Below are 12,576 nucleotides of genomic sequence, written 5' to 3'. Positions count from 1 at the left end.
TCGATTTCCATCTGCTCATTGTTGAGGATCCCGGGCTACTACCTATTCGCCCGGACCTCGTGTTTTGTTCCTCTCTCGGAAAACGGTCCTCCTATTCGTCTTTGTTTCGGCCTGGCGGGTTGGGAGTTACATTCATTGTATGCACTATATTCTGTGTGTTGCTATTCGGCTTTGCCGTCCTTGTGGTTTGACTCCTTCTCTTCTGTTTGTCTTCTGATTCTGTTTCAGTCTCCTCGAGCTCCGTTTCTTTAACTGGAGCTTCTGGGGGATATAGGGGAAGGAGTTACTCACACTTAAAGATTTAGAGTGCCAGCTCATCTCATCCACCTGTCTATACCCCAATGTCTAGATCTCCAGTGTCCTCTGTGGAATTGGAGAAAGGGATTTTACTGGTAAGTACCAAAATCCTATTTTTTTTGCTTTCAACACCAGAGGGGTTGTTTCAACACATTCACATTCTGAAGTCTGAGTACACCTCAATAGCCAAAGTTTCAATTTAAGAGAGAATCTTTGTATTCAGTGACTTCAAACATGGAGCAGAGTGAATTCCTGGTGTTAATAAACATTTGGGCATTACCTTTTTGGCCTCTCTACCACACCGCAAATTTTTACAAAGGTTATTGCAGTCATGGTTGCTCTTCTGAGTTACCTGAGAGTAACAGTTAACCCATGCTTAGACAACCTCCTGGTAAAGGCTTCTTCTCTGGAATGTCTTCAGCCTCATGTGAGGCGAACATCAAGTATTGATTTTCCATGATTGGATCATCAATTTTTCAATGTCCAACATCATTCTCTCCCAGAAAATTAATTTTCTAGGCATGATATTCACCACCTCTCTAGTGGGTTTTTTTGCCTCTGGACAAGATTGTTTCCATTCAGTTTGGGTTTGAGAAATTAAACTGTCTTGGTCTACCTTTTCACATGTGCCTGTTCTGAAAACAATTCCTTCAAGGTGGTCTAGTACGTCAGGTTCCATTCAAGGGACTTCCAGATAGATCTGCTTTTCAAGAGGCACAGGTATAAACATTGCTAGTCCCAGGGCATTAGTATTTCTCAACTTGCTTGTATTTCCCTTCTCCGGTGGCTGGGTATGAGACATCCCAACAAGGGGTGACTTCATCATCTGGGACAGGACTCTGGTGACCTCAGATGTCAGTCTCAGAGGGTGGTGGTGGTTATTCAGCAATTAGTTTTCCAGGACTTTGGACGAGTCAAGAAAAGTCTTTAGGTCCGTGCCATCTTCAAGGCCTTGATCGTGGCTCAGTTCTATCTGCTCGGATCTCCAGTGAAGATGGTCTAATAATGTTAGGGCTGTGGCTTTTCTGAATCGCCTCGGGGACTGAAGTTTTCTGGCCATGAAAGAGTTATTGGACTTAGCCGCAAGTTCCTGCTATACCGACCATCTTTATTCCCTAGGTGGGGATTTGGGATCTCTATTAACTCAGCCATCCCTTCATCGAGGGGTCTTCCAGGTACTGGTCGACAGGTTATACTTGCTGGATGTCGTTATTGCTCCAAAACCAGAGCCTTGGGTTCTCAAGCAGGAAAAGGTGGCAGTAATCCTGGTGGCTCCAAATTGGCCATGGTGGTCATAGTTCCTGGACCACGGGTGACTTCTGACAGTCTTCATGGCACATCCATCTTTGTCCTGATCTCACTTAAGGTCTGTTCAGTTCTCCATCTTGAGATCCAAGGGGATTCCAGATGGTGTCATCCAGAATCCGGAAGCCGGTTTCTGACACAAATTATCACTGAAGGAGGCTTTGGAAACTGGTTGGTGCCTGGGGTCTTTGAAGGTGCAACGTATAGTATTGTCAGTGTCTGCTTTACACTTATCTAGAGGTGGCTTTGCAAATACAGCCCCCTTTGTTCCTCCTCTGCTCTGTAGGATCTGTCTATCCTGCAGCGGGAGCCTTTTGAACCATTTAATGCCACTGATCTCAAATTCTTGTCATGGAAGAGTTTCTTTTTTTTTTTTTTTTCTCTCTTTCCCTCGCCATTGCCTCTGCCAGATGGTTGTCTGAACTCTGCACATTGTCCCAGTTTTTGTTTAATAAAGGGCTGTTGGAAGATGATCGTGCTTTTAAGTTTTACATTCAGTGTTCATCAGACTTGTGTAGGGCCGGTGATTTTTGTCCTCTATAATTGTCACCTAGCCGGCTTCTAAACAGACTTTCAGCTTCCAGCTGTCATTCTTCAGACTTGCTAATTTCTTTAGGCCGAGGAGCATGTCATGGGTTGCGTCTCATGGGGCCTCCGCTGAACAGTTGTGCAAACCAGCCACCATGTCAACAATGCATCCGTTGGCAAATTGTGTAGGTTTGACAGCTTTGCTTCCAAGGATTTGCTTTTAGAGCACAAGGTGCTTTGCACTGCTACAGAGAGGACTGCTTTGGGACATCCTCAGTGTTCCCCAGTGGAAGGATGAGACAGCAGGATTTTTGAACTTGCTGTAAAATCCATTTCTCTGATACCAGGGGGGACTCTGAACACCTTAACATCTCTTATCTGTTGTTTTCCTTTCCATAGTTCTGTTGGGACAGTTTAGTTCTGTGGCCATCCGGGCTATAGAGGGGAAGGATCCCTGGTCAGGACTATTCAGGTTTTAAACTGCTACGCTCCACTCACCACCATCTATATTCCAGTGTTCCCCATGGGATTGAAGAAATGGATTTTACAACAAGTACAATAATCCCACTTTTACAGATGGTTAAGGACCTGTTCAGATGAGCGGGTCAGTAGTCTTAAACTTTTGCTCGCTTTCAGCTGGTGATTGCTGCATGGACGGGCAGCATTGGTGAGAGTGCTGGTTATGTTGGAAGCCGTAGCCATATAAAATGCAGGAGATAAAGCTTGCAAATAAGTGTTCTACTCAGAAATTTGAGCAAAGTGTTTCGGTCCACTTATCCTTCTCTTTTTGCTTTGTTTTTCATATTGAATTATTTTGCCTAATAAGATCTAGAAATATTTAATAAATATAATCTAATATATTTTTTTAAAAATGTTTACAGAAAGTGAAAGAGGAGGATGAACCAGAGGAGGAAGATGAAGAAGAAATGGGACATGCAGAGACTTATGCCGAATACATGCCAATAAAACGTATGTTAACAAAAAGAAAGTGTCCATGTGCATGTGTTAGAGTTGTGCCTTTATCCATTTGTAACACATGAATTTTAAAGAATCTACTTTTGTTCACTATGAAAGATGTATTATGCTTAATGGTTAGAATAGCTTTTTATTAATCTCTGATAAATAGTTATATGGATAAAGGTCCCATTATGCTGGAACTTTCATATTCAAATGGATCATGTAATTCTGTCCCTTTTTAGTTAAAGTTGGGCTGCGGCATCCTGATCCTGTTGTAGAAACCAGTTCCTTGTCCAGTGTGACCCCTCCGGATGTTTGGTTTCAGACCTCTATCCCTGAGGAGACCATTGATACTGGCTGGCTTTCTGCTCTGCAATTAGAAGCAGTCACTTACGCTGCACAGGTTTGTTTTCAGTTTACTATTTAGTGCATGTAGTATATTTGTATATGTTACAAAATGTCTTTCCCTATTGGATTGGAGTTTAACTGACAATGCAACCTGTTTCTTATTTGGTTTATAGCAACATGAAACCTATCTTCCTAATGGTGAAAGAGCTGGATTCTTAATTGGTGATGGAGCAGGAGTTGGCAAGGGAAGAACCATTGCTGGGATCATATTTGAAAATTACTTGCTGAGTAGGAAAAGATCCTTATGGTAAGTTTACAAGGCATTGCAAGGCCTATACTCTTTTACTAACGGTATCTTTTAATTCTTGTTGAAATCCTAGTTTGCTCCAATTAAAATAAAAGGATGACTACCTCTCTACATTGATCGTGCAGCTCCAGCTACCATGCACAGCGGTCGATGCAGAGTTGAACACAAGTCAGCTGTAATTGCTCCTGCATTGCGTTCACAGAACTACATGATTGTTTGCCCATATAGACACATAATACATCTATACAGTCATATTACACTTCATCACTATGCTTGTTTTGATATTTAGCAGTTCTTGCTTGCACCAGCCCTTGTACCTTCCATCTTATCCGTTCCCTTTCACTGCATACTCGTCTCTTCAACCTGTCTCGCCCTCACCAATTCTAAAGAAACAATCTCTTGTTCCAGTGGCTCCCTCAAGCTATGGCCCCATTTCTCTACTCCACTTTGCCTCCAAACTACTTCAGCAACTTACGTACAACAGTCTATCTCCCTTTCTTACCTCATTCCCTTCTCTGCAATCAGTCATCTGGCCATAACATTCCACTGAGATTACACTCACAAAAGTGACCTCCTCGCTTTTGCGCACGGATTCTCTCCTAGTGCTTTCATGTAAATAAGCATGGTTGGTCGGCTGGAAAGCAGGCTATTGCAAGATGGATCTGCTTTGTTATCCAGACTTACTCCAGAGCAGGTGTCAGGTCACTTTACCAGGGCGATGATTGCTTCCTGGGCTGCGCTGCACCCTGGGATTCTGCAGAGAAGTTGTCATGCTGCCACCCGGTCTTCTGTCCACACCTTCACCAAATGTTGTCTTTCTCTGGTTCTTACATTCAATGATGCCAGTTTCAGACTGAAGGTTTTGTGTTCAGGTTTTTCTGAGCATACCCTTTCCTAGGGGTGGCTTTTGAGTGTCCCATGGTCTAGTGTCCTCAAGTTTTGGATGAAAGAGAAAGTTTAGGTATTTATACTTCCTGGTAAATCATTTTCTGAGATTTCATCTGGGGGACACTGTTTCCACCCTTATTCAGTTTTTTTTTCCGTTTGTTCTTGCTGATTTTTAAGTTAGACTAGGTTGTTCACCCTTGGTTTAGGGCTACTTTTGAAGTTGTACTGACAACCAGGGGTTACAGAGAAGAGGGAGCTACTGTCTTAAAGGTATATTAGTGTAATATGTATCAGTTCCTATGGCCACCTCGAGCAACCCATGCTCCAGAGTCCCCCAAGTGGAATCTTAGAAGAGGATTTAACGGTAAGTACAAAAAAAACTATTTTGTCCTGTTCCTGGACCTCTGCTGCTTTCAACACGGTTGATCAGTTTTTTGCACATCTTTCATACCATTCACCTTTTTGACGCACCATTTTTTTTTTCCTGGTTCACTGTCTACCTATCAAACTGCTTGTTTAGTCTTTAGTCTGCTTTTTATCACTGTACATTTCTCTTGGAGATTTTTTTTTTTGCACATTTGCCACCTCTGCACTGACAACATCCAAACCACCCTCTCCTCCACTCATGTCCTTTCTTGTTTAACCAACTGTCTCTGCTATTTCCACATGGATGCCCCAAAGCTATCTAAAGTGCAACATGTCCAATACAGTTTAAATTTTTTCCTTCTTACCAGAGACTCCACTTCCCTTTAAAGTCACAATCGCCTAATAGTTTCCGCAGTCTTCTCCCATCCTTCTGTCTTGGTGTCGTACGTGACAACCCCCACCTTCTGTTTTACTCTCATGCAGTCCTATACTCTCCTCCATGTTAGAAATATTGCCAGGATTTGTCCTTTTGATTTGTCTTTCATCTCCTGCTGCGACTACTGCAACCTCCTGTATTTTCCCCACCCATCTATCCTCACTTTAAACTTTTAAATGCTGCAGCAAGATTAATCTTTACTCTGTCACTATTCCACATCTAGTGCACCACTGGGACCCTTTGTCCTCAAGATTTCAATTCAAATTAACCTTACCAATAAATCTATCAAATGCTGATACATTATTGCTCACTTCCTTAGGTCTACCTCTGACCTGGCCCTTGCCTCATTTCTCCTAATCTGTTCACTGCTGCCTGCAAGCCACTTTCCATGCTTTTAGCCATTTATGATATTCCATGCTATGCACAATCGCTCTCCCACTTTCTTCAAATCTTTAAGTCCTTTTTTTGAAAATCAATTTACTTATTCCAGCTTACCCTACTCCACCTATACTGCCCTCACAACTGTCCCCGTTGGCCACACTTGCTCCTTTTGAGTCAGCTAAGTTTTCTACTGGTTAGAATGTAAACTCCTTGAGCAAGGCCCTCTCTATACTTTTGTTTTCATGTCTGCATTTATTGTGTCTACATTTTTATGTCGATCTTGCGTATGTACTGTTCTTCACTACTGTCCTGCCCGGCAGAGTTCTGATAGTACCTTACAAATCTCTGCGAGCCGGGCTCTGCACAATAAATCACAGTGCAGCCTTTGGCTCCCGGTCATGGAGGAGGAGCCAGCATCACCTCCCATGGAGGAACGCACCGCCTTAGTGTCGCCAATAACCATAATCATTCTTTCAACAGGTTTAGTGTCTCAAATGACTTAAAGTATGATGCAGAAAGAGACTTGAGAGACATTGGAGCAAAAAGTATTCAAGTTCATTCTTTAAACAAGGTACGTTCAACATGATTATTGTTTTCTCTTCAGGGGTAATATAAGCGGATGTTTTTTCTTTACATTATTAACCCGATGTACTTTGTATGCAAGCAACAGTTGTTTCATATAACCTGTAATTGGTTTTGCTCATTTTGCCGTGGTATTTAGGTTGTATATCACTATGATGCTTAATGAGGTTTAAAAAAAAATGGTGTTTTCTTAGCTCACTGCGTATTAAAACACACTTTGTTTTTCTTGCAGTTTAAATATGGTAAAATTTCATCTAAGCATAATGGCAGTGTAAAGAAAGGTGTTATATTTGCTACATATTCATCTCTTATTGGTGAAAGCCAGTCGGGTGGTAAATACAAAACTCGCTTAAAGCAGCTTCTTCACTGGTGCGGAGAGGACTTTGATGGTGTTGTATCCTTTTTTGGTTGCTTTTGTTTTAAAGTGCCATTCACATATTGTGTCCCGATTCCAAAATGAGGCTTATCCACTAATCCAGTATTATTGTGCTTCTGGAACACTTAATACGCTACTAAGGTTCCACTGTACTTCGCTGAAATTAGTTTTTACTATTTTGTATTTTAGTAACTTTAGCCTGATTAATTTACGTTCATGTCAGTTTACTTTATCACACATTTAGTTTTATTGCTCCTTAATTACTTTAATATAGATTGTATTTGATGAATGTCACAAAGCTAAAAATCTGTGTCCAGTTGGTTCTTCAAAGCCAACAAAGACTGGCTTAGCGGTATTAGAGCTTCAGAACAAGCTCCCTAAAGCCAGAGTGGTATATGCTAGTGCCACAGGTATGTATGATTTGTAGTGGTAGTACAGCAATGTCTGAAAGTCTACATACCCAAAATGTTGTGTAAAGCACATACTTTTTTTCAGGTGCCTCTGAGCCAAGAAATATGGCTTATATGAGTCGTTTGGGAATTTGGGGTGAAGGTACTCCCTTTAGAGAGTTTAATGACTTTATCCAGGCGGTGGAAAGAAGGTAGAGTTGTTTTATATTTATGTATCAAATCTCTTTGTGCTCCCATATTTATCTGTGATTTGTCAATCTTGGTTTAAGCTCCTGCCAACTATTTAGTTAGGAGTCTGCAATAAATTGTTTCTGGCTAGGTCACATTTTGTATAGTACTTTGATCTTTGCAAGCCAATATTCCATGTTAGAAATATGGCTTGAGCCCATTTTGTGCTGCTGTAGTAGTGTGCCTTGGCAGAAAGACAGTAAATAACCCTGATAAAGCAATATATAATTTATCCTTTGCTGCTCAGTCAAAGTTTACATTTTATTAAGTGATCTGTATGATACAGTGGCAACAGTTTGCTGTAAACCAGGGGTTCACAACTCCAGTCCTCAAGTACCACCAACAGGTTGTTTTGTGGATTTCTTAATCATGCACAGGGTCAGTCATTATTCCACAGACAGAAGTGGGGGGCACTTGAGAGTTGTTGTTGGACCAACAACTGTTTACAGCAGTGGTTCTCAAGTATACATTTTTAAACTACGTTAGACCCTATTTATCTGTTTTTACACTTTAGTGGACATATTGTATATCCTGATTTCATTGGTTGCTTGATGTATCAATTGTACCCCACACCTCTTAAATTATAAGCTTGTTTGGGCACGGCCATCTTTACCTACTGTTTCATGTCATTTGTCATGATTTCCTCTGCGTAGTGCCAGTGCTTTATAAATCAAGGGGAATAATGAAAACTTAGGAAGAGCTTTTGAATATGCCCATTACCAGTCTGTACGTGGCCCCTATTTATTACCTCTAGTGGATTTATTATATATTTTTATTTTTTTGCTTTTTCTTTAGGGGTGTGGGTGCAATGGAAATTGTAGCGATGGATATGAAGCTGAGAGGCATGTATATAGCAAGACAGCTGAGCTTTACTGGCGTCACCTTCAAAATTGAAGAAGTTCCCCTCACCCATGATTATGTGAAAATGTACAATAAATCTGTCAAACTGGTAAGAGGTTATTTCAAGTAGTGTGGCTTCTAAATAAATGTACGTTCTTTTTCTATTTTGTTTAAGGAAGATCTAAAAACTGCACAGCCTGTCAAGTTTCTATACTTGTTCTGGTCATTTAGTGGTTAAATAATGTGGGGGGCTATTTATTTTAATGAAAACGGGGGAATAAAAAAAAAAAAATAGTTTGAGCTCTGTTTGTTTTTTTTTTTTTTTTTTTTTTTTTTAATGTAGAACCTCCTCCCTATAACTCCCTGCCACTTTGTGCAGTACCCTGAATGGGCACATAGCTATTTCCCCTTTATTTGATTCAGTCTCTGCTGTCGCCTGAGCGTCCACTGCAATAATACCTCTCCGTATGAACTGTTATTTTGTACAAGTAACAATATGTTCATGTGCCAGTTTGTAGGTGATAAATTATCAAACAAAATACATAACTATTCAGAACTGGTCCATACATATGCTAATAACTAATACAGGAGCCCTCTTATCAATTTAGTTGAAAGGTCTATTAATGAAGAATCATTATTTGCTATGTTATAATTCACAATCCGTCTCAATCTGTGCTTGTAGTCTTTGTTCTATCTGTTAGATGATTAAGTCAATATAATATGTTGGCATAACAAGACTATGCAGCAGGGTTGAAAATATATAGATTTAAAAAAAAAATTAACTTTTTTTTTTTTTTTTTTTTAATCCTTTTTCAAGTGGGTGTTGGCCAGAGAGAGGTTTCAACAAGCTGCTGACCTAATTGATGCAGAACAAAGAATGAAGAAGTCAATGTGGGGTCAGTTCTGGTCAGCACATCAGAGGTTCTTCAAATATCTCTGCATAGCATCCAAAGTTAGAAGAGTAGTACAGCTTGCTCGTGAAGAAATAAAAAATGGCAAGGTAAGTTTTTAACAGTTTGTTTTGATCTTTAACGGACTGTTTCCTTCTTTACAGTATCAAATATTTCTTGTTTTGTGTGCTTCAGTGTGTAGTTATTGGTCTGCAGTCCACTGGAGAGGCAAGAACTCTGGAAGCTTTGGAGGAAGGGGGTGGAGAGCTGAATGACTTTGTGTCTACTGCAAAGTGAGTCCTATTGAATAATATCCCTTCTACCCATTAGGACAGACAACATTTCTATTGTTTGTTAAGCAACTTAACACACATAAACTAGTCCTCAAAACCCACTTGTGGATGGTTTTGTGTAATTTAAAAAAAATACAAATAAAAATGTAAAGAAGCATGTATATTCAGTGTAACTGTTTTGAGTGGAACTTTTACCCATATGGTTGGTGAAGATCCTTAACAATCAGCCGGTATGTGACCAGATTCAATTAAGCATTTTTGCTGGTTAAAGCTACATTACTAATATTTAAATGACTCACCTGGTCCTTCCTGGGCTGTTCCATGCATTGTGAGTGAGGAGGTGGTTTTACCACTGCAACACCGCACTTAAAGGCCCCATTTCCTGTCATTGAGTAAAGGTCCAATGAGGTTCCTCATACAGACCAGAACCATTTCAGGAGAGTGCTCCCTCTTATGCACTTACTCTTATCTACTCTTATTTAGCCTTGTGGGGTAGTAAGTTGTCAAAGACTGCACAGTATTCTAGGCTGTGCTTCTTTCCATGGGTATTCCTTTGATTGCACATGGGCTTCTGAGAGTCTGATATAACCAATGTACCCTAGGCTTCCTACAAATACTACAATAAACCTGGCCATATTGTGTGTTTATATCCTTGTGCTATGCTGAAGTTTCTGGTTTCACCCCATGCCTGAGCATGTCCAATTCATCGGTTGGTTACAATGGGCTTCACTGGCATAGCAGATGGATTAATGGTGAAACTAGCTTGATGCTTGATACTTGATTAATTCAGTTGCGCATATCTTTAAATTGATTGAGGACTTCTGGGACTTGAGTACTGTAAAGCATAAGTTATCTTCCTTTTTTTTAAATTGTGGCCAAAGATAACTCTGGACTCAACCACTTAAAGAAACCAACTTTGCAGCAAAGATTGTCTGTCTGTTTAGGACAGGGCTCGACAAAACCCAGGGGCCAGGTCGCCATGGCGACTAGATTTGGCTGCCTGGCGACCAGATTTTCAGCAACCCCCGGGCCCTGTAGTGCAGACCGCTAGCGCGGTCCACACTACAGAGTAACAAACATACAGCAGTCAACGGCGGCTGTATGTTTGTTATAGCAGCCGATGAGTCTGTCAGACTCTCATTGGCTGCTGCGTCGTTCACGGAGTGAGCCGGCTGGAGCTCACTCATCAGCTCCGCCTTCTGGCTCACCCCGCAGCAGGTTGGGAGAGATGTCATTGCGTCTCTCCCATATAGTGCAGAGCGGCCAGGAGGAGCGGACAGCGGCGGTCGTTGGCAGGAGCGGGGATCAGGTAAGTTGCGTTCATTTTTTTTTTTTTTTTTTTTTTAAGGGGCACTGCATAGGGGGGGTTGCCGCTACTGTAGGGACACTCCATATTGGGGGTGACTGCTACTGGGGACACTATGGGGGGGGTCACTACTGGGGTCACTGCATAGGGGGGACTACTACTGGGGGCAATGCATATGGGGGGGGGCACTGATTACAGGGGCACTACATAAGGGAACCACTACTGGGGTCACTGCAGAGGGGGATTACTACTGGGGCACCCCGTTAATGGTGTGGCCATGGGGGTTGGTTGTCAGGGGCGTAGGTGCTCAGTAATGCTTCCCGGGGGGGAAGGGGGTGTCTGGCTCCTACACTTTCATCCTGGCTCCTAAGTTTTAGAAAAATTTGTCAAGCCCTGGTTTAGGGGGTGTGGGACCATCCATGATCAGAATTCCTTCCCTGGTTTGAAACATAAATGTCCTTTTTTAGCTTTTTCTGTCTAAAATAACTTTTTAATTAGCTAGTGCATGCATTCCATACAAGTTCCCACTCAAGACCTCTTTGGGTCATGTATTATTTCTCCCAGTGTGATTGGCAATATTGGCACCTGCCCCAGCAAAGGAACCCCTTGTCTTTCTACTGTAAGAGGGCCACAATTCCTCTCCTTGATACAGCTTTCAAGAATCCTTGCTGTATTGCCTTTTTACGGAAGACCCTTTTTTGGCCGTGAGCTGGTAAAGACCATAAAAGATACTGTTCATGGACAGAGAACGTTGCTTTTCACAGAACAGATCTAACCTTTAATTTTAAATGCCAGAGGTTTATTTTGGGTTGTAAGACTTATAGGGTCAGTGCAGTCTAATTCTTTGTGAGGCTCCAAACAGGGTGACATTAATCCCTTTAGCTCAGTTATATTTTTCCTGTTCACCAGCTGAGTTCCGACTGGGGGTGGCAATGCTGCGTTTCACAGCTTCCTGCCCGTGCACTTACTCTCGGTACTAGGCAAGTATGCCATATATTTTCTCCAATATCATGCTCTTTTTGTCTGTTTTCTGGACATCTTTATGATGATCCAGTCCAGGGAGCTTGACTTGAACCATCTAGGGGCTAGGGATGATCACTGTTGTGCACCTCAAGGGCAGTGGGGGACATTCAACTGCATTATTCCATCCAAAGGATGTTGTCCCCTTAAAGTCATTATGCCAGTAAACATCTTGGAGCTCAGGACAATCTTTGTCTTGATAGCACCTTGAGTCTTCCTCCTGCAGGGTCAGGTTGTCCACAATGAAAATGCCTTTTGGTAAAGTTTAAAGTACCAGAGGGAACCGGCAGTATAGATATCTTGCTATGGAATTCTTGAAAGATGATAGCACTTGGTGGGCTCTGAACTGTGTTGGTGGCAGGGTAAAATTATCATTTGGTTTTCTAAAAGTGGCAATATCTACCCTTCGATGGTAAGTGGTGCTCATTTTTATTTTAAATATGCAAAATACTTTATCTAAAAATAGGTTTGTTTTTGTAATGGCAATTACTGTATTTGTTTCAGAGGAGTACTTCAATCTTTGATTGAAAAACATTTCCCTGCTCCTGACCGTAAGAAGCTCTATAGTCTGCTTGGTATAGACTTGACAGCACAGAGCAATAACAATTCTCCCAGGGACAGCCCCTCTAAAGACAGCAAAACAAAGAAGCGGAAAGGTGAGTAATATATATTTTAATGTATTTTGATCAGTAATGAAATGCAGAACCATAATTTATCATTATTCTTCCACCCATCTCTGTAGGGGAAGCGCTTTCACGAGAAGCCAAAAAGCCAAGAAAAACAGGAGGACTTGCTGGTAGCAGCTCAGATGAGATAGA

General features: G+C 41.5%; 1 protein-coding gene across 5 annotated transcripts in view; it reads left to right on the top strand.

The window, feature by feature from the left end:
• Positions 1-12,576, top strand: part of SBNO1 (strawberry notch homolog 1) — a 91,137-nt gene that overhangs the window by 26,650 nt on the left and 51,911 nt on the right. For all 5 annotated transcript variants that reach the window (XM_088449142.1, XM_088449140.1, XM_088449139.1 and 2 more), the window contains 12 exons: positions 3,012-3,099; positions 3,330-3,490; positions 3,609-3,742; positions 6,294-6,384; positions 6,628-6,789; positions 7,046-7,181; positions 7,267-7,372; positions 8,205-8,358; positions 9,067-9,249; positions 9,335-9,432; positions 12,263-12,414; positions 12,501-12,576. The exon at positions 12,501-12,576 is cut by the window's right edge and continues 128 nt beyond it. In XM_088449142.1, the coding sequence (XP_088305268.1) occupies positions 3,012-3,099; positions 3,330-3,490; positions 3,609-3,742; positions 6,294-6,384; positions 6,628-6,789; positions 7,046-7,181; positions 7,267-7,372; positions 8,205-8,358; positions 9,067-9,249; positions 9,335-9,432; positions 12,263-12,414; positions 12,501-12,576 (1,541 nt within the window). The remainder of the gene's footprint in view (positions 1-3,011; positions 3,100-3,329; positions 3,491-3,608; positions 3,743-6,293; positions 6,385-6,627; positions 6,790-7,045; positions 7,182-7,266; positions 7,373-8,204; positions 8,359-9,066; positions 9,250-9,334; positions 9,433-12,262; positions 12,415-12,500) is intronic.

The sequence above is a fragment of the Taudactylus pleione genome, unplaced genomic scaffold, assembly GCF_031769625.1.
Source record: "Taudactylus pleione unplaced genomic scaffold, aTauple2 ptg000479l, whole genome shotgun sequence".
In the NCBI taxonomy this organism is placed as follows: Eukaryota; Metazoa; Chordata; class Amphibia; order Anura; family Myobatrachidae; genus Taudactylus; species Taudactylus pleione.
This window is presented reverse-complemented; position numbering and strand designations above follow the sequence as displayed.